A 27,999-nucleotide genomic window follows, 5' to 3' on the forward strand; every position below is an offset into this window, starting at 1 on the left:
TTGATTTTTTACTTATTTGAAGCAAAATCCCAAAACTAATTTGTAATTAATCAAATTAAGCTTAGTCTTGCTAATAATCCAGTTTTAGTGATTTTTTTCCTAGTTATTTACAGACATGGTTGTCACAGGAACCAATTTTCTAATATTTGCATTGCAAGAAAAGTACTAGGCTAGTTAAATCTGGTCCATAGTTAGAAAAGTTAATGGAAAATATGACAGTAGAGAAGGAAGAGTCATAAATTCTATGAACTGACTTTGTACTGTCAGTTACACTGCAATGTATAAACAATAAGGTTTGCTAACATCAACCACAATAGGCTCTTGGTCATACCAGATTGACTAAGGTTTTTTGAAAATAAAGAATATTTTGATTTCTTCTTCAAAAGTCACATAATTTCACTTTAAAGACATCATTTCAACACATAATTTTGACTCGAAAACAAACAGTCAAAAATTTAATATGTATCTTTTTAAATTTACAATTACAATTTCTGTTTAACATTTTATTCCTAACTTTTTTTTAATCAATTGTGTTTCTTCTTCTGGCTGAGATGGATAATAATTAATAATTAAGATTCATAGAATATTGTTGGAGGTAGCTCATGAGGACCCAGAGTGCTCTATTGAAAAGCATCAAATCAGCCATTAATCTATGAGCAGCATCACGTACATCCATGTAATTTTCCAGGACACATGGCTCGTGTAAAGCTGGTGAAAGTGAGGGCACATCAGTTTTCTAATTAATTTATTAACCCTTTCACTGACTGGGCAAACATTTCATTTACTTAGGTCTGACAGCTTATAGGCTAATTTGTTATTGTTGTATTTATATACAGTATTATTAACACTGAGGAGTATCATTTCTTTCTTTCTGTTTACCTTCTTCCTTTGCAGATTTTGTCATCTTACAGTGGTGATACTTACCTGTTGGTGAAGATTCGCAGTCATCCAGGTCATGATAACTTTATGCTCTATAACAAAGGCAAGGTTTGCTTTTTAACAGGCCCCAGGCTTCCTGTCATTTTTGTAAAAATGGCCCCAGGCAAAGCTTGTTGAGTGTCCCTGTTGGGCCAAGTGTTTGGCAGACGTTTTGCTTTACTTGTGCTGTGCTGCCACCCTGTGGCTCAAACTCACCGCAGCATACTGTTACAGGTCTGAAAAATAGTAGCCTTTATTTTCTACTGGTGGTATTTACAGGTGGTGTGGCGTGCTGTCTTGGTACATGTGATAAAGCACATAGTAGAAAGATATGAACACATCTCAGGCAAAGAAAAGCATAACCAAAGACCAAACAGACATTTGGATGTGGAAAAGATAAATATCCTATCTAACGTGTGCAGTTGTTTAAAAACTACAGAGAGAATGAGGCTTCAGCATTGCCCTTCAGCATCCAGTGAGTAAACGTACGCTCTTTCCCCACAAACATGTGCCCTGCTAAATTATTCAAATGAATGACAAATAGTTCTAGCATTACTCAAAAAAAGAACAACAATCAATATTACAGGAATCACAGAATAACATTGAATTTTGATTGAACACAAATAAAATAATACATTAGAAAAAAGCACTACATTAAAACGGCTGCAGATGAGACTGTGAAGACACTGATGTTTGGTTGACATTAGCCAGAGTTACTGTGGATATAGCTTGTATGTTGCAAGGTGATTCGACTCCTAAAATAGTTCACATAGAAAAAACATTTTTATGTTTGTAGTACACTTCAGAACTAGGAATTGACTGTTTAGTGGTTTGAAAGTCAATACAAAATGTTGGCGTAGTTGTAATACATGTTTTTGTCTTTAATGTTTTTTATTCAAATTTTTAAAAATAGTCTAATTTTGGAGGGCAGTACCTCAGGGAACACTATAAGATAAATAAATGTTCAAGAACCGCTTTAAATACGAGAAAAAAATGAACTCCAAAGTTCTTCAAACTGATTAAACTAAATGGCTGTCCGCAACACCTTGAAAAATATTATTGGCTCTGATACACAAGCTGTAACTGCAGTCACTGCGGCTTAACTGACGTTTGAGATTATTGACGATACGTTTGGTTTGTGAAACAGTAAGCTTTCCATAAATAATAAAAAGAACCTTAAATTCTGACAAATAATATTCTCTTTTACATTGATATACAAACAACATAACAAAAAGATCATAAATACAGGGCAGACTGGCGCCCCTGACATTCAATAAACATTAATAGTACTGTGTTTAATAAATGCAATATGATTTAAGTACATTGTCAGTTGGTGTTGTGGTGGGAAACATCACATTTCGATAAACTAATAAGCCAATCTGGCTTCATCATGCGAAAGTGTAGCTTTGATAATTGGGGACTGTAACATTCTTTTGAAACGACAGAACAGAAGCGCTAAAAGAAGAACTGATATGAAGAAACAAGAAGAAACTAATGCTAGGCGAGTGAAATGGATACATAAGCCAAATCTCCAAACTCATATTGCAGTTAAAAAAAGGGACACTGTAAGCCTTCAAATCCAACAATACGAAATATGAAGCCTTAAATTTGCCATGTAGAAGATAATATTTTAATATTTCAGGCTATCCTATACATACTTGTATTAAATTACATACTGTATTTTTTTATATTCCATTTTAGGCTAAACTCTAGTATTAAAATTCATACTGTCAAAGGGCTCTGCTGAGGTGTGACTCAGCAATTATGACTAATACACAAATACGGTAACTGGTTTGACTGAAGTACTTATGTACAAATACTGTTTGTCTTATTTACACAATTCTATGAGATGATAGAAATAATATTTTATCTTAATGTGTGGAGGAAAGATATACTTTAGACACAACCCTGATTCAAAATTTCTTTTTTTTACGATAATATTAATTACTGCCAAGTGGTGCATTTTTATAAAATACGTATTTGCAGTTCCGTTTCTCCAAGATACTGACATGTAGTTTCTAGTTTTCTGCATCATAGAGGGGATCAATATAAACAATAAATGTCTTGAGGTAAAAACTCACGAAAAATATATGGAGGATTTAAAAGTCTGGGATGCAGAGTAATAAAAACAGCAAAGTGGGGGACATGAGGACAGGATGTCAAGTTTTATCCCTGATAAAATAATGTCCCATGGGGATGAATGACGGCAGGCACTTGAATGTCATGGTTCTGTGTGTGTGTGTGTGTGTGTGTGTGTGTGTGTGTGTGTGTGTGTGTGTGTGTGTGTGTGTGTGTGTGTGTGTGTGTGTGTGTATGAAGAAAGTGGTGGATAGTCACAAGAGACTGATAGTCTTTAAAGAGTGTTTCTTGGAAAACAAAAAGATGGAAGAAAAGGTTCCTCCTCCTCCTCCTCCTACTCCTCCTCCTCCTCCTCAGGACTCCATTTCATCTCCATCAAATGACGGCGGCTCAAAGCTGAGTACCTCCTCGTAGGTTAACCCTGAGAGACAATTAAGAGCGTGGAAGGTTAGGTACAAATTATTTCCGCAGCTATTCCACGCACAACTTGCATCTACCTATTTTCTCCCCTACAGTCATCCACAATGCGACAACTTACTCTTCCATTCTTCAATTTCCAGCTCGCGGCTTTCAAAGCTCTGGTCATAAGGCTCCGCTTCGGGCTCGTCGTCTGGATCGTGGTACTGGGAAAAGTACGGGTGGGCCAGGGCCTCAGATGCCGTAATCCGTTTGTCTGTGTCTAGCACCAGCATTTTCTCCAGCAAGTCCACCGCTTGAACACAGCAACAAGAAAACGATGATGAGTATGTGGAAAAGGAAAGGCAAACTAGAAATATGACCGCAAGGTTGTATGTTTCCGCCAACCGGTCAAGTTGCAGTTTACATCGATGTCTGTCAAGACTCACATATGCAGACTCAGATATGCAGAGAAGACTTTGAAGGAATTTTATGTATTAAATGTATTTTGGTAAAATGTAAGTTATCACTATATTGACATGTATTATTCCAGCAACATGACAGAACAACTGTCACCTGAAGCTCAACATCAGCAAAATGAACAATGGCTCAAATATGGATGCTGCTGTAAAGAAGCTATAATTGCTAGACTGTGGATGCTTCGTTAACATCATCCCCCAGCACAGAAAATCTATTCAATCAGCGCAGTTTCAAAGTGGGCACCCAAGATTAGTGTCACCAATTCACTATCAGACCAAATGTCTCTCCAGTTCTGAGATATGATGTTAAATAATGACCAGAAAAGTGTTTTTTTTGCAGACAATTATAGTATCAAATCAAAGTTTACTTTTGACCTTTTGGATAAAACATGCCATCACTTCACCATTTCATCCTATCATTCATTTGTGTGAAATTTTGTTATAACTAGCGAATTCCTGAGTTATGGCCAAAACATGCTTTATGAGATATCGTCTTCACATGAATGTATGTGAGGTCACAGTAATCCTGGCCTTTGACCACCAAAATCTAATTAGTTTATTGTTGAGTCCAAGTGGATATTTGTGCTAAATTTAAAGAAACTCCCTCAATGTGTTCCTGAAAAAACATTTTTGCAAGAAAGGTATGGACAGCATAAAAGCATAATGCCTGCGTCCATGGTTGTTTGCTTGTGCAGGGGTATAAAAAACACCATCTAAACCTTAATAAGCCAGTATTAGTGAATAGGTGCTGAAACTATAAAACGTAGCTGTGGTCAGTATTTATCATTGTGGATTATTTAAATGAGGCTAACATGTTAAGGAATTGAGGAAAATTCTACCCACAAAAATAAAACAGTGACTTTATGATGCCACTAGAGGGACTCAGTGAGCCAAGAGTAGTTTGAGCCGCAAAGTGACTGAAAAGGGAACTTACCAAGAGGGTTGGCACCAACAAACACATCAGCAAAGTTCCTCTTGGGCATGTGGGCAAGTGAGTTAATGTAGTTCCTCGCCTGTGAAAAAACATTAACAAAAACAGCGAAACTGTAAAAGATAACACAGGTTGCACTTTGTCGCCTACAGCTTGAAAATCTTTGACACACCTAACATTACTGAACTAAACTCACCTCGTGCAAAGACTATCCTTACTGTGCACCCTTCAAGTGAGCCATGCTTCAAACACTTTCACTACCACCCAAACCACACACATTACACAAACACTGTTCCCTAATTTCCAGAATCTAGATGTGTTACCGAAGCCACATATCACACCGCCAAAGCACTCTGGGAAGCCTTGCTGAGATAAGCACGGTGAGTCAGAGAGGAAACAGGGAGTAAGTGGAGTGAGAGAAGAGGCAAACAGGCAGACATCGCAAAAACACTCCAATACAACACATCAAGTCTGAAATTGGTCTTGCAAACAGGACTGCGGTTTGGCTCTGATTCCACCTCGGGGAGGTGAGGTGGGTTTGGGGGGGTCGGGGTAGTCGGGGCTCGCGGGAAGGTGGAGGGCATCTCACCTCGTGGCTGGGCATCCTGCTTATGAGGGAGGCCGGAGGCGTTCCCGTCAGGCGCATTATCTGCTGCAGCTGGTTTATATCTTTAGCTTCCGAGTCAAGGGGCATCAAAACATGGAGGTCAGCATGTCACAGAGGTTAGGGTGGTTAGGGTAGGGGGTGTATGGAGGGGGTGGGGGTGCGATGGATGGATGGATGGAGGAGGGGGGGCACACGCAGTGTGAGGATGAAGAGGATTTATGAGGAGGAAAAAGGTTTCTGAGCTTCAATATTCAGCTGACTACAACCTATAATGAAGTACCCAGGTATTTATGGACACTGTAACCCAGCGCTGCACTACAGGCCTCTAACTGTCAGACGAAAACTACTGGAGTTCACAACACATGCTAGAAATAAGTGAGATCCAAAGCCTTGTGCTGAAGTGAAAATAAAGCCAGTGAGAAAAAGACAACCCACAATTTCAGGGCAGAACAGGTGTAGCTTAGAAGTAGTAGTAGTAGCAGTATAAAGTGGTAAAGTAGATTGTTGAACCCTTGCCAAGGCAACAGAGACAGGCAGGAGGGGCAACCCAACAGAACTGGGCGAGATGGTACTTGACACTCACAGGCTCCGAGGAGATTTTCATCAAGAGCTCGGGCTCTGGGGTTCCGATGAGCTTCATTATACGACTCAACTGATCAATGTCTAACACGCTGACATGAAGGAAAACAGGAGGGATGGAGGGTGTTTGATCAGGAGAGAGGGGTGAGAGTACAACAGTCAAGAGCCGTCATTCTTTCATTCAATCAAAGGAAAATGAAAGAAAAAAGTTGACTCATATTAACTCAATCAACTCAAATGTGTAATGCCTTCACACACTGTGATGCATCATTAATAGTTACTGATTACAACATTTAGATGGTGAGTAAAATTAGTTTCATTCATTACTTTGGGTTATATTGTTTTGTTTAATCACGCGAAACTAAGCTTTTCCCTCATAGCGTGACATGCAGTATTAGGCAATTTAGCTAGTTTTCAATTCAGAAAAAAAGACAAAACACAAGGAAGAAGGACTACCACTGGAAATGACAACAAATAGTAAAAGATATCACCAGTCCCAAAACACATTCAATCTACAAATGATATTAAACTATGAAAAGCAGCAATTTCTGAAATTAGAGACGCTGGAACCCGAGAATGTTAAGCATAAACAAAACAAACAAAGTGCATGTAGTCAAATTGTAAAATGCTGAAATGTCATCGATCATTAGTAAACAAATGTTTTTACTGTACGAAGCTTCAGTACACTGTCAGTGCAGTTAAAGAAATGCTTCACCCATAAAATAAACATTTGTATAGCAATTACTCACCTCGTGTTACCTTGAATTCATGAAGAAAACATCTTTCTCACGTGCCTCCACAGATAACGAATAATCCAAAAACTAAAAAAATTCTTCATGAATTGAAGTCATAAGGGTCCACGTTTAAAAAAAAAAAAAACAGCAAAACTGTATCAAAATATCTCTTAAACTCTCACACAACTCGTGCAGCATAATCTCATTTAACCAGTTGTATGCTCAGTACTTCTCAAACACATGAATTTTCGAATAAAAACCCATACTATTTCAAACATTTCTGCATATGTATAGTAGCTTTTTAATTCAAATGCATGTGTTTGGGAAGTACTGAGCATACAGCTTGTTAAATGAGATTACGCTGCATGAGTAAATAAGACTTAAATGAGACTTAGAATAAATCGCTGGGGTTGTGTGTGAATTTGTAAACCGATGTTTTGATATAGTTTTGCTGTTGTTCAACGCAGCCCCCCTTTAACTCAATTCATCAAGATATTTCTCAGTTTTGGGATTTTTATTCAAAAACTGAAGGTATCATGGGGTGATTAATTGATATAACATATGGTCATTTAGTGGGTGATGCTTTCTTTTTATAATGTGCAGGAGCTTATAGGATGCAAATTTTTTATTTATTTTTTTACTTTTTTCTTTGTAGTCTCTATACACATGAGCAAAGATCACCTTTCACTGAGACAGGTAAAATGAGACAGACCTGAAAAACTATTGTACTCTGTATGTTTAACTATGCCTTGTGGGTGGGAAGCTCCATCACCTCTCGGGCCAATTTACGTTTGGTGTGAGGGCACGCATTCAAAACACACACCCACGGAGCATGCAGAGAAGGAGTGAATGGCTTGATTGATCACTCCGAGCAGGAATAGCAAACGCATTGCAACAGCAAGCCTGTGCTATTGATCTTGAACGGGACACTGACCTCAGCAATGTGTTCCAAAATCTGCATGAAGGTGTGTGCGTGTTGTATTTACACAGTGTCTCCCTGTGTGATTTTGTATTAAAACACTGTCATGTTGTTCTGCTGCTGCATGGGAAGCTTTTGTGGGAGGGAAACAGGAAGGTGTACCGTATCTTAGAGAAGCAGCAGAGACAAAAGTGGGCAGTGCTGAGTCATAGACCACAGCGGACTCTTAACTCCAATCACATGCATGCACATAGTCTCACACACACACACACACACACACACACACACACACACACACACACACACACACACACACACACACATCAGCTTCCTTGACTATTCTGGCATGCAGCTCATGAAAGTCAATACTCAGCAATGCTTCTGAGTCAGCTTGAAGTAGGTAAAACTGTGTAAGTGGGTGTGTGTATTCGAAACACTGTGTGGTGTTAGCAACAAAGCAACAGCTTGAATGCGGGGAACAATAAATCACTGACAAGTATATACACAAAAGAGGAGTATGCATCCATCTACTGCCTCTTCCAAATCTATAACCACAGACCTACAGTACAAGCTGACTCCAAGGAGCAATTTTATTTTTGCAGGGAAATGTCAGCGGTAGAAGGATACGGTCTGTGCCAGGGAAGAGCGTCTGTCCAGTAAGTAGTTCAGCCATGATGCAGCCCACCGACCAGATATCCACTATTACATGTAAGGAAGAGAAACGAAACATCCAGCACAATGAACACTTCAGAATATGAGACAACTTGACTGTTTCATGTTTGGTATCAGTTACATTACATTCATTTTCCCCCAGCACAAGTTTCTTAAAAGCACAAAAAGGCTTCTCATGGGACTCATACAAGATTTTAAAGGTCCAGTGTGTAGGATTTATAAGGATATTTTGGCAGCAATAGATTATAAGTATGCTTTCTAAATGAGAATTGTTGTGTTTTCATTACTGCAGAATAAGCTGTTTATATCCACACAGGGAGTGGGTTCTCATTTAAGGAGATCTTCATGTGCCCTAACCGTGTTTGGGACAAACCAAACACTGGCTCCAGATAAGGCCATATGCATTTTTTTGTCTGCCACTGTAGTTAAAAGCCCGTCTGCAATGAGTAGCAATCAGAGTTATACTGATTTGTAACGTGAAACTGCTTTAATCAGTGCTTCAACCCGTTTCAATTACGAAGAGGAGGAGACATCTGCGGATAATTTTGCCTCTAGTGAAAACTTACTGAACATCTGAATCTCAAGATTACCCATTAGCAGGTGGCTAATACACTGATTTGCAACATGATACTGCTTTACTTCACTTTGAAACTGCTTTACTTCACTTTTTTACTGTTTTTAATCACCTGGTCTGTTTGTTTTGGAGGAAGTCTGCAAGCCTCACCACTAGATGTCACTAAATACCCCTAAATCTTACACACTTCCCCTTAAAAATGATGTTAAGTTTGTAATTTTCAATACAAGGCTCTTCAATACAACAATTCAGTGTGCAACTTTTTTCCAAAATCTCTTAAACATACAGTGCTGTTGAGCTGTGATTTTTGTTTTTGGTTAATTTTCAACATTAATATGTGCTGTATATCTGGTGCAAAACAACTCTAAAAAGACTGATCCAATCACCTTCGTTCAATATGAAAATCTCTGCATTTAAATTTAGTGCACAAGATAAAAGAAAGCAAAAATTGTTCATGAAAAAAAATGCTACACCTGATTTTTGGAAGTATTGTAGTCTAAGAATTATAAAATGGAACAAAAGCAGGCACTTTATCAAAGGTGTTATACAACTGTTGGCACAACAAAAAAGACTTTAACACTTAAACTTCTTCTAAAATCTATTTGACCATTTATAACCAACACCATAAAGTCAGGTCAGATATCCGCTTTGGCCACTTTGGCTAGTGTTGCACCTTAAAAAATTGAAAAGCTGCCCCAGTTTTTCTATTATCAACCTCATCATTTCTTATGTAATAAAGTCTTAACAGTGACGCCACAGAAGAAAACCTACAGATATCTGGTGAAATCGTATATCAGAGATGTGTACTGTGGACAACAAAAACTCACACATTATGTTTCAATACTTCAATTATTGTATAACACTTTTGTCAAATTGAACACTGATGTTTGTAAATTACGATCCTTAAACACACAAATGTTTGCAAGCTATATCAAAACAAGCTATTCCCTATTGCACATTATCTAATATTATATTCAGTTTGGGTGCAAGAAATTATGATTCACTGTGTGTTTGTGTGTACCTGTCATGTTGTAGTGCATCCAGTTGAGCATGATTTCCGGGGCTCGGTACCACCGTGTGGCTACGTAACCCGTCATCTCATCATCTGTATGCCGCGCCAAACCAAAGTCCAGGATCTGAGGGACAAAGAGAGGAAACAGCGTACGATTTAACATCTTCCAGTCCTCTTCCTAAAATCAATCTTATACTGTGAGCCTTGTTGACTTTTTCTCACCTTGAGCTCACAGTCTTCATTCACAGCCAGATTACTGGGCTTCAAGTCCTGAGAAGAAACGATGGCAAGACGTAAAAGTCAAGACGGGAGACAGAAGCAGTGGAGAGGTTTCCTGTTCTTTCCTGTTTATGTTAACCAAACACTATACAGCATAGCTGCTGTGGCATTCATTGTTTCAGCCTTTGTAGCTGACCCCTCTTCAGGAGGTTAGAACGTGTTTTCTCTGAACAAGAGAATCTATCAGACTTCAAAGCTCAAGTGTAAAAAAAAAAGCACATTAAACAGGCATGACTTACTCTGTGGATGATATCTGCAGAATGGATGTACTGTGGGAGGAAAAAACAAAATAATGATGATCCATATCAAATTACACTTCATATGAACACAGTACTAAGGCAGGACATGGACATTTCTTTTAAATAACAGTTATTTTTGGTATATGCCATTTCATCTGTTTTTTTTTAAAACACATATTGCAGATTATGATTGAAAATTGAGTAAGCGTGTTTAGGAGGTCCTCTTGACTTCTATCTCAGACATAAATTGCCATCATGCAAATGTAGTTGCAATGACACGTCGGTTCTTGATATTATCTTGCAAGAAATGACGCGGCTGATGAAAAGTTACCAATCTAGCTGGCAAATTTTAGTGAAATGAACTGTTACATTCTGTTGCATAACCAGATTATTTTTAACTGCTTTGTGTTGCTGTTAAGTTGCATGGGAATTATATTTTATGCACTTTGCAACCTGCGGCTAGTTTAATAAAAGTTTCAATCTGTAAAGCCAGCCTTACTTTGGGGTTACTGTGTCAGATGTCAAAGTTCACTTTAACAGGTTACAGAAAAACTTTAAATAGGACTGTTTTCATTCAACGGACCATCAGATAGACTAGCAGACAGCAGTTTCTTACTAAAACTGCGTCTATAGCTACTTAACCAAATTGGGGAAAAAGGAACATCTAGTATTTTCAACACACCAACAAAGGAAAAGTTAGTACCTTAACTTACCAAGTTCAGATCAGTTTAGTGAACAGCCCACTGATCAAAAGGGAGTTAAGCACCAATTTTTTTGTGAAAGGCTGGGTGTGCCACTGACCTTTAAGCCTCTGAGGATCTGGTAGATGAGGAACTGGACGTGGTCATCGGTCAACTTTTGACACTTGACTATGTTGTTGAGGTCTGCACCCATCAAATGGGTCACCAAATACCTGCAAATCATACATAGCAGCTGATGAAATGTAGTCTCCTCTGCATCTTTGTTTGACTTATTTTCTTCCCGATATTTCTTATTGAGTTATTACAGTAAAAAAAAAAATCCATTAAAATAACTTTATTTACCATCTGCAATAATGACCTCATAAAACTCTGACTTCAACTATTATTTGTTTTCGTTACTGTTCTGTGTAACTTTGCCAATATAAAAGAAAGGCCAGTGGTTCATGCATAATTTATACACTTTAAAAGGGGAAAAAGGGAAAGAAACTGATATGAAGAGTGGGAAAAAGAAAATGTTTGACTGTTTCACTTATCTTTCCTTGATAGTGTAATGTTTATACAGCCAACAAATCAGCTGAAGAAGGGAAAATATAAAAGAAGTGTAGATGTGAAGTTTCTACATGCTACATCTGCTCCATCTGACCTCATTCCACAAGAGACCAGTTGTTGGCTGGCCTCTTAACATTGTGTGTGCATCTGCTCCTCTTACAAGGATTGATTTCACAATGTTGCTGTCTTTATTACTGGTCACGTAAAAGAGAAGTGTCACCTCTTTATTATGCAACTTCAGTGCTGGGTCCCTGTTTTTTGTGTGTGTGTGTGTGTGTGTGTGTGTGTGTGTGTGTGTGTGTGTGTGTGTGTGTGTGTGTGTGTGTGTGTGTGGCTTCATCTCACATTTCCACGAATGTGCAACATGCTGATGACGCCACACCATGCAGAGAATTCAAGGATGCTGATTGAGTATTCTGTGCACATACACACACAAACACACACACACACACACAGTACCCCCAGAGACTGCCAGATGGCTGTTACCATGGAGACTCACTGTGATGTGCACAGTGCACAAGTTCACCCTATGATCACCTTGGTAAAACGTGCCACGTGCTAGACTCACACGAAATTATGAGCTGCGGGGTTATGATGCGTTTATATCTTTGCGATCGTATTTATCTTGCAATCATCTGCTGATATGAAAGGTTCTATTGTGTGAGGAAATGAGGGAAACTAAAGACAGCTCGAGACTGATGGGAGGCAAAGAATGACAAGGACAGAGAGGCAGAGGAAATTTTAAAAGACAGGAGTGTTGGAGTGAGAAAAAGTGGGACTTACACATCATTGAACTCCTCTAAACTTGTTGCTGGCGTGAAAACATCTAATAGACCAATCACCTGAAGACAAAAAAAAGGACAAAATTAACAAAATGACAGAGATTTCAAATGAACAAAAATGCAGCTTTCATTTGGTTTTGATAAATAATCATTTGATAAATCGGAGTATCAGCATGCATGCTTTTAATGAAAAACATGTTTTGACAATATACTTGACAAACAACTGTGTGGCGTCTCTATAACGTTTAAGTATTGACCGTGATTTTATCCTGTAATATCTTAAATTAAATTTCATTCAGTCAAACAAGCAGGACCGTCTTGCATCCAGTTTCAAGGACTCATGCTTGCTTTATGTTTAGTGACGTACATGTGGTTATCTTCGCACTTTGTTTTGGTTTCTGTGCCGTTTAGTCACATAAATTGAGCTGATAACAACCACAAAAGATATAATTTCAGGAGAAGCAGCAAACATTATCTGTTTGTGCATCATGCAGACAGGACAGGCACCAGCAGTGTTATATGATGTGTCTAAGTGTGAAAAGGGAAAATAAATATTAAAAGTCCAGTGTTTAGGATTTAGGGGGATGTTCTGGCAGAAACAGAATAAAATATAATAAGTATGTTTTCTTTAGTATATATGCACCTAAAAATAAAAACTGTCGTGTTTTCATTACCTTAGAAAGAGCCGTTTATATCTACAAAAGGAGTGGGTCCTCGTTCATAGGCTCTAACATGTTTCTACAGTGGCCCAAAATAGACAAACTATACACTGACTCTTGATGACGCCATTTGTATCGTTGCATTTTTACATCAAGCGGTCCTTCCACGACAAGCAGTGTTGAAAAAAACACTGAACTCCTTTTTTCATTGTTTTTAACAGTTTAAATCACTGAGTCTGTTTGTTTTAGAGAGGAGGAGACCCCGGTGGATAATTGGTCTCCAGGTAAAAACCTATTGAACAATTAACAATAAAGGAATCAAAAGTTCCTGCTTGGCACACAGGAAAAGTTTTATGTGGTTGCAATCTGCAATCCTCATTGTTTCACGCCACGAAATCCAACACACTGCTCCTTTAAGACACTTGGCACAAAAGCAATGCGTCATATTCGATTGGGTTACATTTAACTGGTTTACCATGCTGATCCAACAATAGCAAGTTGTTTCTAACAGCTCTTCAATTTAGAGCATGTTGCATTTGCTTTTATTCACTAACTTTATACAGACTTCGGCAGTTAGATTTGTTAAAAGTCCCTTTCAGTCAGTGAAAATGCCATTTACAAGATCTACTCATTACAGTGAATAGGTGACTTTGGTGTCTGACAGGAAAATCAAAAATATATGTAAGTGACAGTGTGATGGACTAAGATAATAATTATGTGCACATGGCAGACTTATTTTAAAGTATTAAGATTTAAACTGAGCAAAAAAAGATAAAGAGAAGAAAGACAGGAAACATATTAGAAGATAATCGTGTGTGTGTGTGTGTGTGTGTTTATCTACAGCACATGTGTATGCACACAATCGTACACATGCCTGCTACCACAGTGGCAGAGAGCAGCCCTGAGTGCCACCCTGCCCCCGCCCCCTGGAGAGAGACTGACGAAGATAGGTACCATAAAGCACAGGAGCAGCCCGCCCACACAGAGCACAAAACCACGGCTGATTGGCTGGCCTGAGCCACAACAAACAGCTGATTGGTCCACACAGGCTTTCCAAAATCAAAATCCGGGGAGTCTCCTGGCAACAGCGTGAGCACAACACAGAATCCCTCTCTGTGTAAAGCACAGGTAGGTATTAAAATGCTTTGATGATTTAGGAACAAAAAAACAGAGCTTTATGCAATCGTCCCAGTTATGATGAAACAGAAACTGGCAAAACATGCTCATTAATGAATACAAACGGCAAAACAACCTGTTTAATGAGCTATCTGGACCACTACTCTGATTTTATTTTGATTTTGTTGTGCAAGTCAGTTTTTATACAACCGACATCTTGCATTTGGCACAGTGATATAGGCACTGATTCTGTATAATCCTACATAATCCTAGTAATCCTGTTTTTTTTTTTTTTTAATGAATGCACTGAGGTATTTAACTAGTTGTACCAGAACACCATGCAACACTAATTCTTACTACTTAAAAAAAGAGTGCTCAAGCTGTTCAAGCAGTGAAGTAAAATAGGATTCAAGAAAAGCAATGAAAAACAATGTTCACAGGAAATTGAATTAACTTGAAATGAGCTTTCATATCACCACTGGATCTGCTGCACTGTTCGTCTCAAACTGCTGCTCGAGGGTTTCCACCCTTTTTGAGACCTTCCATACTTCTTCAAGCTGCAGTTTCTGTATTCCTTTGTGCGTGTGTGTGCGTATGTGTGCGTGTGTGTGCGTGTGTGTGTGCGCGTGTGTGTGCGTGTGTGTGTGTGTTTGTGTGCGCGCGCGCTTCATCTAAAACTGCTGTTCTCCACAGTGCCTGGTGATACTGGAGAAGACCCAGTCTACCCTGCCACTCATCAGTAAGCTCTCTAACACTATTTTTTCTACCTATTACAATGGCTAACAGCAAACTATAGAGTAAACCCTTTACAATGAAAAATTCCCCTTTTTCCCCTTACAAAGACCACAGCACCAGCAGAAACTTCCAGTTTTACTCACACACACACCATTCACTTGCTCCCACACAGTACACAGCAACACATCACCTGCACTTCAGCTTGAGAAATCATAACCACTGTTGTTACATAACATAAGAGGATCCAAGCTATTTGGTCAAAGTGTTAGCTGGATGCATAAACATTATACAGGAACTAAGAACTGTTTGCATTTTCTATGTGGGTAAGTGTCTGCATGATGTTGTGCCTACGTACGCACATAGACACTGAAAGCTAAAACACAAGCAGCGGAGATTGCAGGAGGGGAACTAAAGCTGCTTCCTGAAAATATTAGAGTAAAATGGCATGAGCCAAAATTGCTGCAGCAACAGAATGAGATGACAGGAACAGACGCCGCAGAATGTGATGACGGGACTGCAGTTGTAAACCTGTTTGGTGACTCACTGCTCACCAAGTGGTGCAGCACAACAGGCTTTGATAGCTCGTGGGGAAAACCTCTTTTCTGCCAGGACATCACACAGGCTGACCTCAGGCCCCCCTTGCTTGGGGTTTGTGTGTGTTCATGTGTTTGTTTACACTGACACACATGATAGTAATAGAAAGCAATTTAGACCTCAAGTTGTTGCCATTTCATCAAGCCCCCCTGTATTGTTAAACTCCTGTTATAGTGATGTGGGAGGGAGGTTTTTACAGCTAGCTGGACAGGGACTGAAGCTTTGCTTCACACTTTATTAAGTACAAGACTGTTTATTGATATTTGCATGTAAACACTGATTAAGAATTGATCCGAGTAAAAGTAGATTGTTGTGACTGCATCTAATGCATGCCATTTGTGTACCAGGCATTAGTGGTCGACTGATATATCGCTTTGGCCGACTAATCAACGCTGATAGGACGTATTGCGAACTATCATTGTCATTGGAAGCTGGCTCAGATACTGGCCAATGGCCGGTCTGTCTCCACCTGTCATGTGGAGAGGTACATCACCTGCTGGAGCTGTTGAGGAGAGGGCTGTGTTCAATGATCAGTGGGTATAGCTCCAAAAATAAAAAAAAAAAAGCAGGTCATTTCTGTTGTGTGGGTGTGCCTACGTTTATTGTTCTTCATTTTAACATTTATTTCCATTACACACTCGGTTGGACTTGGGCGGCACGGTGGTGTAGTAGTTAGCACTGCTCACAGCAAGAGAGTCCCAGGTTCATGTCCTACCTGTGTCCGTGTGGGTTTTTTCTGGGCACCCTGGCTTCCTCCCACGTTCCAAAGATATGCAGGTTAGATTAATTGGTAACCCTAAAGTGCCTGTAGGTGTGAATGTGAGCATGAATGGTTGTCTGTGCATTGTATATGTGTCAGCCCTGCGATAGTCTGGAGACATGTCCAGGGTAACTCTTATCAGGATATGCAATTATGGCTAATAAATAACTCGGCTGGACTTTAATGGCACTATAGAGAAAGTCCCAACTGAGTGAATGCCACCACTTTTTGTTTTAAATTAAAAGCCCTGCAGCATTTTCAACTACTCTCTCTCCCCCCTATCACACTGTCCTATCGAATAAAGGCAAAAAGCCAAAAAAGAAAAATCTAAAAAGTAAAATAAAATTCTGCACTCTAAAGAATCTTGATATAAATCACATTTGATTTTTTTCCAGTCCTGCGAAATCACAAAATACTCAAAGTAACTGAAATATGTATTTCAAATGCAAGTAACAGAAATACTGCCCATTTTTGATCTCCATTTTTTATGGAGGCTCTGTAGTTAGTTGATGTTAAGTTCCAGATTAATATATCACTTTAGGTATACATTAGTTTGCCGTGGATGTCTGATTCAACAGTTATCCAGTCTCTAATAAAGTCTTAAAAAAAAAACAAGTTAATGTCCAACACTTTTTCATGGGGGGCTGATATCTGCTGATAAATAAATCTGCTTTCGGCTGAGAAATAAATCTGCTTACAGCTTTTTACTGTTCTAAACTATCGTTATTTTATCAGCCTTTAAAAATCATGCGACTCCTACTATGTATACACGACATTACAGTGTCTCCAACTGGTGTTGTGTTTACCTTCTTCACAAAAGGAGTCCACCTGAACAGAAACTGGAACTTTTTAGATAGCTCAAAGCTCTATAAAACCCTCCCTTGCAGAATATTTACAACATCTTGAGCTGTCAAACAGTCTGAGCTCTGTCATTACAGGTGTTTCTCGGTTGTTTTGATTCTAATTTAAGCTCCCTATCAATTCCTATTACACTTGGGTCAGCGTACACATAGCTATAATCCTGAGGGCAGATCAAATGAGCACCGGTAATCATTATAAGCTTCAAGTCTACAAGGATACAGACAACATGACGATTTAACCAGTGATGAATAGCACCTGCTTCTGCATGTTAGCAGAAACTGTGTAAACCTCGTGTGCAGCTTCATGTGCACACATTTACAATCCTGGCTTAAGAGCTAAACTACAGAACAATGCATATATACACACAGGAGTCAGGCATTAGGTGGATGCTTAAGACTGGGCGGTGGAGGTGAGGGTGGGATGGTTGCAGGCGACTTACATTCTCGTGCTTCATGTGTTTGAGCAGTCGCAGCTCTCTGTAGGTTCTCTTTGCGTGGATGATTGACTGAAAAGGTCTGGACAACTTCTTCACCGCTATCTTCAGGCCGGATTTGTCATCATACGCCGAACTGAAAGACAAAGTGTTTGGCATTTGTAAGACCTTGATTGTAAAAAGGAAACACGTCACATCAGGCTTATAGTAACTGTCATATCAAAACCGTAAACATTTCCCTTCATTTACCTAAGAATGAGATGTGTTTCACGAGACTGCGTAGGTGGCCTTAACCCAGTAAACAAAAGCAAATAATTGCATAACACTGAGCTCTTGGTTAGGTTTCGCTTCTTATTATACTCTGCAGCCTAAGGCTGTACAGGAGAACATGACTGAACATGTTGTTGAATATCAGCGGCATTGTGTACAACACCAGTAGAGTGTGAAAACCCACCAATTGTTTGCTAGAATAAGAATTAATAAGACAATATGTTAGTGAGTGAGTTGCATATAAATAGCAGTGTTCAGGCATAGTTAGAGAATCCATTTCTATCATAATGTGGTTCACATGTTCCTGGGGGTTGGTACTATAAATGTAACCTCAAACTATCAGGATGAACACTTGACACTGGACACTGAAAATCTGTTATTACTGCTCCATTTGATATTTTTCATTCTTTAGTTGTTAAAGAAATTAACTGCTAGCTACAACATGTTTATTTTCAATCCATCAAAACATCATTATATGATATTTTTTTTTACAGCAATTCAAGAACAACAATGTAACATGGGGTCCCTTTTTTATTATTATGTGTCCCCTCTCTACAGTCACAGAGTGGAGATTTGATCTGTTGATCTGTTGTGAGAGCTGATCAGATCAGATTGATGGATAAGAGGAGCAGCTGCTGCAGAGGCAGTGAATGCAAACCTTAAGACCAGGAAAAAGTAACCACTGAGTTTCATTTTCACTGCTGCTCCATTAATACCAAAAGTATGCTCCACGCTACGGGAGTGTGGTGCAATGTTTAACTGAACAGTATATAAAGTCTTTGCAACAGCACTCCAATGAAAAGTCCAGCTCAAAAGATGTAAAATCAACATGTGGCGGCAGATGTTTTGATTGTGGCAGGCAGCGAATGAATGCATGGGAAACCCTGTATTTACTGCATATCTAACCTCAAACCCTCAAAATCAGAACCTGCCTGCGAGTCTGTCTGAGCTTTCCACATGAGTTTGTATGGCATGTTTTGTCATAATTTATCCTTTCATTCCATATTTTTCTCATTATATTGTAATGAATGTAACAGGATACATTGTTGTCACTGTGGGGGCAGTGTAAAAGAAAAAAGGAAGGGAAAAAACAGGCGTGGCAAAAAGGACTTAGTGGCAAAAGTAGTGTGGCAAAAAGGAGGAGTAACGTAAAAGCTGAAGGTGAAATGTGCTCCAGGTGTGCTGTCAACAAAAAATGAACAAGCTTTTACTTAAAAAAAAGTGTAACATATTTTCTAAGGATAGATAGTGACCACCCTTTTGCCAGGATGTAGGACTGATGAAACCTGTGAAAATCAACATACAATAAGACAGACATTGTGAGGGTGGTGTTGGAAAGAGAGGCAGATGGGCCTTGCCTTCTTAAGAAACACGACATTGCTGCGTTTCCTGTATTTGTAACGGAGCACAACACACTTACAATAAACCACATTCCTTCCAAGTCAATCACTTGAGCTGCATCACAAATGGATGGTTGCAAAATCAGTAAAGAAAAAAAAAAAAAACAGCGCTCAATGTGTGCTGAACAGTATTGTTTCTTCTTATTGTGGGGTGAAAAATGTAAATTAGAGTTTTTCTTCTTTTTTTTTCCCCCATCAAGCAACCGAATACACTAATGAAGAGGACCTGCGGGGAGTGCTTAAAGCTCATTCATATATTTTTGTGCAAGCTACTTAATCTATGTGAACTATCTGTACTACTGACCCAGTCTCAGCTGCATTGTGGCCTTCCAGTTAAGAGTTTGGTTCAAGGCCATGTCAACACTACCTGTTACCGAAAGAAATGAGAGTCATTTCCTGTGGACGTATTGGACAAACTGATTAAGAAGTCTGAACTCTCGACCTTTCCGCCACACATAACTGGGCATTCCTGTGTTTCAGTGTAAAACCCCACCAGCAGTAGCATTAAAATTAAATCTATGTTGATGCACAAAGTTATGGTCCTCATAAGTGCCACCACACATCCATAATAGGAACATTAGAGTAAGTGGTGAGATTTTTTTTCCAGTAAGTCAGAGACAATGTCCCACACCCACTGCACTCTATCTCCCAGGCTTGCAGAACAACTGGTATACAGTCTGTGTCACTTGTGAGGGAAAACTTATGCTCCGTGAACACAGAGTATACCAGAGCTAAACTACAACACAAAAGGTGCACGCACAGCATCTTTAAAAAAACTGCTACTAATCTGCAGGACAAACAAGACACATCTAAACATACACCGTCCAATTAGTGTGTAATAAATGGAAGTGCAATAACACACTGCCATAAAAACATGGGCTGTAAAAAGTAGCAGCGTTATGAGACGTGGATCACGGGGGAAGGAGTGATTGTGAGCAGGAGCCGGGGGGAAGCAGACAGGCAAATGTGTGCTTTAAATGACTTGTGGACATGTCTAAGTGTTGTGTCCTTCCTCTTGCCATCAATTCACTTTACCTCAGGAAATTAGATTCAGAGGAGATTAAGGGGGCAAAAAGATAAAGGCTGCTGCATCATTGCCCAATGGCGCTTCAACACCAGAGCCACCAAAACAGAGATGGATTTCTTCTGCAGCTCAGCTGGTGTGTTACTGATGTTTTTCTCTTCCGTATCCAATCTGCATATATACGTATGTGTGAATAAGATAGCTTATCAGAGTCTGATATGGGGGTGTATTTATGCTGACGAACATAGCTGGCACTATAATATCTGGGCACACACATTACGAGCCTCACAGCTTGATTTTGAGTGATTATAATTTACGCAAGTGTCAGTGGAAGCATATACATTTTAACACAACAACACAGGGCAGTGCAGAGATCTTTACAGAGGCACATACTCAAAGTTAAAGAGGGGCACATAAAACAATATTTTAAAATCACAACACCAACATAATTTACAACTTTAGCTGTCAAATTATAGCAACCCATATTCAAACCAAATGTAAGAAGGTGCATTAAAGCAAACCCCATCATATTACTGTCACTGTCTCTCACCCGCAATAAATAAGACCAATTTTACAACAACCAAAATGGAAGAAAAAGAAAATATGATCTGACATCTACTGCTTGGGGTTAAGAACAATTTTGCCTGAATATTTATATTAACATAAAACCTGATTTTTTGGTGATGTTCATGTGAGAGGAGTTTAGTTTTTTATATATATATATTTTTTTTTTTTAAATAACAAAAAAAAAATTTTTTTAATGATATTACAGTTATTTTTTAATGTTTAATGCAACATCAAAATAAAAAGTTGAATGAAATCCTATTTCCCATGTCTGAGCATCTCTGAGACTTTTGACTGAGATTGATTTCAGATGTTTTAAGACTGATTAAGGCCTTGTTTTTTTAGATTAATGAATTCAATGCCTTTTCAAACTTTTTAAGTATAAACAGGGACCCTCATTATCATATCAATATTATTATGTAAATATGGGGAAATTATGAATGGCATGATGTCATCTGAGTTGACTCTTTCTTTTAATTTCTCAAAAATTGTACAGTGATATCACAGTGAATATGTCATAGACATAATAAGGGCTGGGCTAACAAAAAATGCTAAAAGGCTAAAAGTGCCAAAAGAGCACTATGGACATCAACAGACGAAACAGAACTCTTTCCCCTCTGCATGCGCCTGCAACAATATGCTGTGCATCTCTGACATCTGGGATGACATGTTTCATCTCTAACATGATGAGCATCTTGACTTTCCCAAAACTCAGAATATAGCTTTTTTTTAATACTCAGTACATCAAGTTATTAATACTTTCAGCATTAATCTGAAGTCAAAGCACATTAAAGTAATTATAAGTGTGATTAATTAAAACACAACCTGTTTTACAGGCATTTAACTTCTTAGTCATCCATACACAAGTCAAACAAGAATGCCTGACCTCATTAATTTGCATTACAGTCAACTACAGCACTTCCTCATTTAACCTGTAGGGTTTGGCAGACATAACAATAGACAAGAATACTTCAAAGGTTTTTAGGTATAACTTATTACTAATTTATTTTTTCATTACTAATTTTTTTTCTTCATGTATCTGTGCAACCAACTTGATTATAAATTACAAAGAGAAATACAATTCAATCAAATCCTCTCAGTCATCATGGAAAGCACATGAGCAGGTATATGGGCCTGTAGCTATTAAGACCTGTTCTTTAATCTGTTTATGGTTATTACAGGAACTAACAGCTGTGAGGTGACTGTTGGGTAGAACATTGTGGACTCAAAAGCAACGTAACAAGTGGGGAGAAGGGGAACAAGTTTTTAATGATCATGTTTTTAGATGTTCAGCAGTAATCAGCTTCAGGTTCCCTATCATCATCTTGATTTCCTGTAGCTAAGGGACACATCAGTCATCAGCACTTTAATCTTCAACAGTAAATGTTTTGTTATGCAAAAAATGACTAAGGGCACAGTGATGCTTCTAATTTGGCTTCACTCACACAATATCATAAAGGTAAATGGGATTTGATGCTGAACATTTATAAAAATAAATGTGGGATGTTCAGGTGCCAGCGTTTTCTATAACATTTGTTGCCAGAATTCTGTAGTGGATTTACCTGCCACGGGCTGCTGATGAAATTTAGCTATCTAACTAACGCTGGGATCTTAATAAACAAATAAAATAGGAAAAAAAAATAGATAAGTGACCTGAGTGTTTAAAGAGCCCCATTTACTGTGGTTATGACCTTAGTGAAAGTAATATAACATGGTTGAGATGTTTACATGGCAAAAGCAATAATGCCAGCATTTGCAAAATCCAGCTTTAATTAAATTATGACAGGACACATGAACACACTCATTTCCCAATCTGCTCTGTTAACAGTGCAACCGATGAAAGCAAACTGCTCGACTATCCCTCCGCTTCCAGATAAACTGGTTCCCAAGTCTTTAGCGTGTGGTACAGGGAGTATTGCTCGCAAGACTGACAATCAAGACTGATGAGTTACATACGCCTCGCTGTTTTTTTAACTTAACTAGACAATGAAAGTTTCGTTTTATCGGTGAGTAGTTGCAGCAGTTGGTCTTAAAAACAATACATAAAGAGGGATGACTTTCCTGGTGTATCCACCTTAAATGTGTTTGTGAAATGTTTTCTAGATTGGTAGACTTACGAAAGGCAAACGACTGAACTATATTGGTTGCAGAATTTAAGAATATAAATACTTTATATAGATAAAAGGTCCACTTTTCATTCTCTCCCATTCTTTCATTCATCCATATATCCCTTACTAACTCCCTGCCTTCCTTTTCTATTTTGTAACAAGTAATTAAAATGCTTATGGTAAATGTAGTGGAGTAAAAGTGAAAGTTCCCAGAAATATAATGATTACTCAATTACATTACACCACATAAATCCTACACTATAAACCTTTAAAAGGGATTTTAATAGAGAAATTCATCAGTCAGAGGCTAAAATAATGGAATTTACAAAATGTTATATTGCATGAAGTTGTATCTTCATTATGTCTGCATTTCAGGACTTTCGGGGCTGTAAAGTCTGATTCACTATTTTATATCAAAATCAATGGTTTTACTCTTCTGACATCACAAATGCATTCAGTCATGCACCTCACCTGACCGTATGCAGGAGCTAAAGTCGTGTAAAATTGCTGGTTTTAAACTTAAGCCTCCTGTTTGTTTGGAGAGCTGACAAGTCTCTGAGGTTTAAACCATGTGCGTCAGTTAGAACTCGCCACAATATCACACTTTCTCACCACATAAGCGTCTTCATACAATCCTGTCTTAAACAGCAAAATACCTGATGCGACATACCGTCTGTAAAGCCAAAGTAAAAATGCTGTTCCACTACACGAAGGCTGTAAACACACTTGTGAAAGCTGGAAAAGTCAACACATTATGGACACAAAACAATAAAAAGCAGTAGATTATGAGATAGTGGGTACTTTCATGGCACATTGAGACATTTGCAACAAGCAAATCGCAGTGCATTAAGCTGGTGTAGGAAACTTTTTGTGTTACAAATCTGTCAAAGCTAATGTCTCAACAAACAGATACTTTTAAATGTCTGTGTTTTTGGTAATACGGAAACATTCAAAGATATGAATAGCTTTCTTTCCAACGAGAGATCCAAGTTCTGATTATCACTAGCTGCTTTTGATAAGTTCTGTGTTGCTCATGAAGAAAAGTTCTTTGTTGTAGTGGCATGTGGTGATACTCTTCACTCAAAGTTTGCATTAATATAGCATTTCAACTTAAATATCCTTTAAAATGTTTATTAAAATGCTTAATAATGTTCAGCAACAAATGTTCTTATTGGTCTGTGCTGAGAATGACTGTTATGATTTCATCAAAGCCTGAAATATTTCATTTTTTTTAAGCCATGATTCATTTCCCTGCACTGAGCAAAAATGAGCAACTGATTTAATATGCATGCATGCCCCATGGGCCTGTATGAGTTTTGTGCTTGTTTCCTCTCAGCTGAGAAAGACCGAACAACACGAGGCACTCAGCACACAGTCCATACTGTAATCCTGGCCAGCAGCATTTATTGTAAATGCTTTCTTTCCACACTAACCCTGGATCACCTCCAAGTCTGACATTTAGAAAATAGAGCAAAGGTCAGAAATAAGGATAAAGTGGTAGTGTTTCTTTTCGTTTAACTCTTGTATCTTGGTGACAAACTGAAGGGGAGAATGATTTAAACCCTTGCGTAGTACATGCCTTCAATATTTAAGAGCTGGGAAGAATTCAACAGGAGGAACGTCATGGCAGCAACAACAAAGACTTTGGCGGCTGAACAACTGAAAGCTTGCGTCCAGCTGACCAACAGCCGTGACACGGTGCCGTGAGGTTATTTATACATATCAGATACCTTCTGAAGAGTTTTAATGACACCCTGCTGTTTGGACCACTCTGCCAGCAGACTTTATTCTAAGTTATACTATTCAAAGGGTTTTGTGATCTTATTATGTTCCCCAGAGACAGGCTGACAACTCCTTGCCCTGGTTGAGGATCTAGTCAAACACAGAGGAAAACACTGAGGAATTTCCTCAAAGGCAACTATAGAATAGCTGCAGGTGACAGAGAGAATGATGCATGTGGACTTTTCTGTAGGGATGGGAATCTTTAGGATTCCTCCAACTTGGTTAGGCAGGCCAGCTAACTGGTCATGATGGAGGTTCTGGCTAAAAGCAGCTTTTTTAATTTTAAAAAGTGTTTATTTGAAAGCATGCTTCAGTCTTCTGTATGAGAATAATGAAATCAAGTGTAATTTAATGACCAACATCCCAGGTTATATGCTGTTTTTGCAAAAACAGAAGTTGATGTGTGTGTTGTGGAGTAAGGCGGGGCAGACACAGAAGTATACTGACGACAAAACACGTATGGGAGCATAATTTCTTTAGAATGTCTTTTTCTGAATGCTACTCAATCTGTGAGTCAACATTTGAGAGAGTACAGGCCTGAGTTTGTAAGAGCAGAATGAAATCTGAGTGTGCAATCCCAATCATACGCACGCACGTTTCAGAGTCTGTTCCTCTCAATTTTCTCTGCTTTTTCAGCAGCTTTTCAAAACTTGAGACTGCAATGGGTCAATTGCAAAGCACTAGCAAGTTGCAACAGGACACACCTACATCTGGACAGAGTCAGCTTTTGGATGTACTGCTCCTCTGTAAGGAGCGATTGCTGACCATATGACTATTTAGGACAACATGATTTATATATTCTATCCCTATATGTCTTATCATTTAGACTATAATTATCGTGGCCATGTAGATCTGCACCGCAGATTAAAGTTCAGCCAAATTCTGTCAATCCAATGGATCCCATTACACTGTTAACCCACATGTCAGATATGTGCCATGCCACTTGTATTATACTATTATAAATCTTATATTGTCTGCCCAAGAGAGTTCAAGACATGCTACGTGCAAACGGAGGTTACATTAAACACTTGCCACTTAAGCCTGATGAAGTTATTTTATCCTGAAATATTTGCATTTTAATCCTGTATACATATTTCCTGTGTGGTCTGGTTGTATTTAAGTAAAAGAGACTACTGAGAAATAAATATGTATGATCGTTACAACTTTGCTAAAAATAAAAATAAAAAGTTTAAGGTGACCTAAGAATTTTACACAGTGCTGTATTTCTAGTAAAAAATATATTATATGCATAAATGCCTTTTATGTGCAATGGCAAATGTATACCCAGTGATTGTCATAAGTACAACATGAAGTCATGGTTAACTCTTCACTCACCACTAATAATAACTGTACAAACCACACATACTCATACACATACACACATGAGGGTAGAAGTGTGAACCCCCAGCACGGTCTGTTCACACTTCTACCCTCAGGCCGGAGGTACAGAAGTGTGAAATGCAGGACCACTAGACTAAAGAACTCTTTCTTTCCCGCTGCAATCAGACTCCTAAACTGCTGACAGGAGTCCACACAGCAACTACCTCACACACACGACCTCATAACTGTACCAGACAGTTTACTACTTCGTTTACACATGCACAATTGCACTGTTCGAATTTGCACTGTACTGTTTTATTTGCACTGTTCTTTCTACTTCTATTGTAAATTTCTAAATTTCTTCTATTGTAAATTTTTAATTTTTTAAATTTTTATTTCATATTTCTTTTATATTTGCTAAACGTTAGGCATTCTGTGGACAGCAAAGTAAGAATTTCATTGTACAGGGAAACATGTTTCCATACTGTGCATATGACAATAAACACTTTGAATCTTGAATCTTGAATACTCAATAGCTGAAGGTGTGAAAGTGGGATCAAAACTGCCAGTAAAAGTTGAAATGACGGCACGCTGCCCTCCATGACTTTGTGATGACTAAAAGGCGTCACAGCTGAGGCCAGTACCTAACCTCGGGACTGTGAGTCATGGGTGTACCACAACGGGAGAAAGGGTGACATCATTCTAGAGTCATCACCGTCGTCGGATGGTCTCCTGTATTGAAAGCTCTCACTGTGCACGAGGGGGCCTACTTTCTGAAAACCACGTGACCTTCTGGTACTCTGCAGGCTGCACCCAACTGGAAAATGCATAATGCATGCAATGTGCGGATGTGTAAAGTACCAGGTTGTACGTGCAGGACTACAATGGTATTGTCGTGTAAAGCGATTGTTTTGCTAGGTGTTGGTTAACCCTTGCTGCTACCCAGCACAGATCTCCTGAGGAGGTACCACTTTGGCAGATGATGCAAGCGTGGACATGCCACTGATCGCCCTTTTCAGAAGACACTGATAACCGATCAAAAAAACAGTCCGTCTGCACGTTTGATCGAATAAAACTTGCACACAGAGCTTCCAGTGTGCTCGCAGGAAGTAAACGGTATATACAGTTGTCTACAAGAAAGGAGGAAGTCACCGTAAAGAAAAAAAATGTGCACAAAAACAAAAATAATCCCCACCCGCCGAAGAAACGCGAACCACACCGAAGCGTGCACGATGTGTCATCGCTTCACGGCAGCCGAAGTATGAAAATGTAAACAAACGGCACAACTCATTTGTCCCCTTTCTTCCACCGGCACCCCTTACAGACTGATAAACAGCCCGTGCGGAGGTAACTCCACCGGGCCTCTATGGGTGGTGGAAACCCGTTTGGTCGTTGTGCAATCGTGCTGTGTGATCTCGGTAGTACTCTGCAACAACTGCTTACCATACGGATCCGTAAGCGCCGGAGCCGACTGGAGACAGATTCTGGTACCGCTCCGGGACCTCCCACATGGTTTTGTTGAGGTCCTGTCGGTAGAAAGTGGGTCTCTCCTTCTGCGACATTCCTGCGGATTTACCAGCCGCGCAGCGACAAAACAAGCCAGCGGAAACTTCTGCCCTCTCTCCTCTCCTCCCCGTGAGGCACGACGTGGTGTGGTGCTGCTCCCTGATAAAACTAAACACTTAGGAGGACGTCTGACACAAAGAAACTTCGGCCGCCCAGTCGTGCAAATTGTTGTGCAAAAATGAAAAATCCCCAACTCTCCGTGCACGTCGGGGCGCTTGGAGACAACTTCCTCTACAAACGGGTCAGGAAGCAGTCTGGACTAGCTTTCGCTGAATTTTTCGCACTGCTCTCTCGCTCTGCTGGCGCGCGGAAACGTGAATGCGCACGTCCCTTCGTCACCGCGCGCTCCCGGGAGTA

At 39.2% G+C, this 27,999-nt stretch overlaps 1 protein-coding gene across 2 annotated transcripts; it reads right to left on the reverse strand.

The window, feature by feature from the left end:
- Positions 1–1,146: 1,146 nt before the first annotated feature.
- On the reverse strand, positions 1,147–27,965 carry mapk14b (mitogen-activated protein kinase 14b). 2 transcript variants are annotated; one of them, XM_042499689.2, is made up of 12 exons: positions 27,520–27,965; positions 17,615–17,744; positions 12,452–12,510; positions 11,220–11,331; positions 10,419–10,448; positions 10,123–10,170; positions 9,910–10,024; positions 8,270–8,341; positions 5,393–5,472; positions 4,807–4,885; positions 3,536–3,709; positions 1,147–3,418 (listed from the first exon to the last, which is right to left on the reverse strand). In XM_042499689.2, exons 1-12 carry the CDS (start codon positions 27,636–27,638, stop codon positions 3,351–3,353), a joined length of 1,086 nt encoding a protein of 361 aa, XP_042355623.2. In that variant the 5' UTR covers positions 27,639–27,965; the 3' UTR covers positions 1,147–3,350. The 2 variants fall into 2 exon arrangements, with proteins under 2 accessions (XP_042355623.2, XP_087941513.1); XM_088085387.1 differs by lacking the exon at positions 5,393–5,472 and adding an exon at positions 5,994–6,073.
- Positions 27,966–27,999: the final 34 nt, after the last annotated feature.

Source organism: Plectropomus leopardus, chromosome 2 (genome assembly GCF_026936395.1).
Source record: "Plectropomus leopardus strain MGB_pleo_1.0 chromosome 2, ASM2693639v1, whole genome shotgun sequence".
In the NCBI taxonomy this organism is placed as follows: domain Eukaryota; kingdom Metazoa; phylum Chordata; class Actinopteri; order Perciformes; family Serranidae; genus Plectropomus; species Plectropomus leopardus.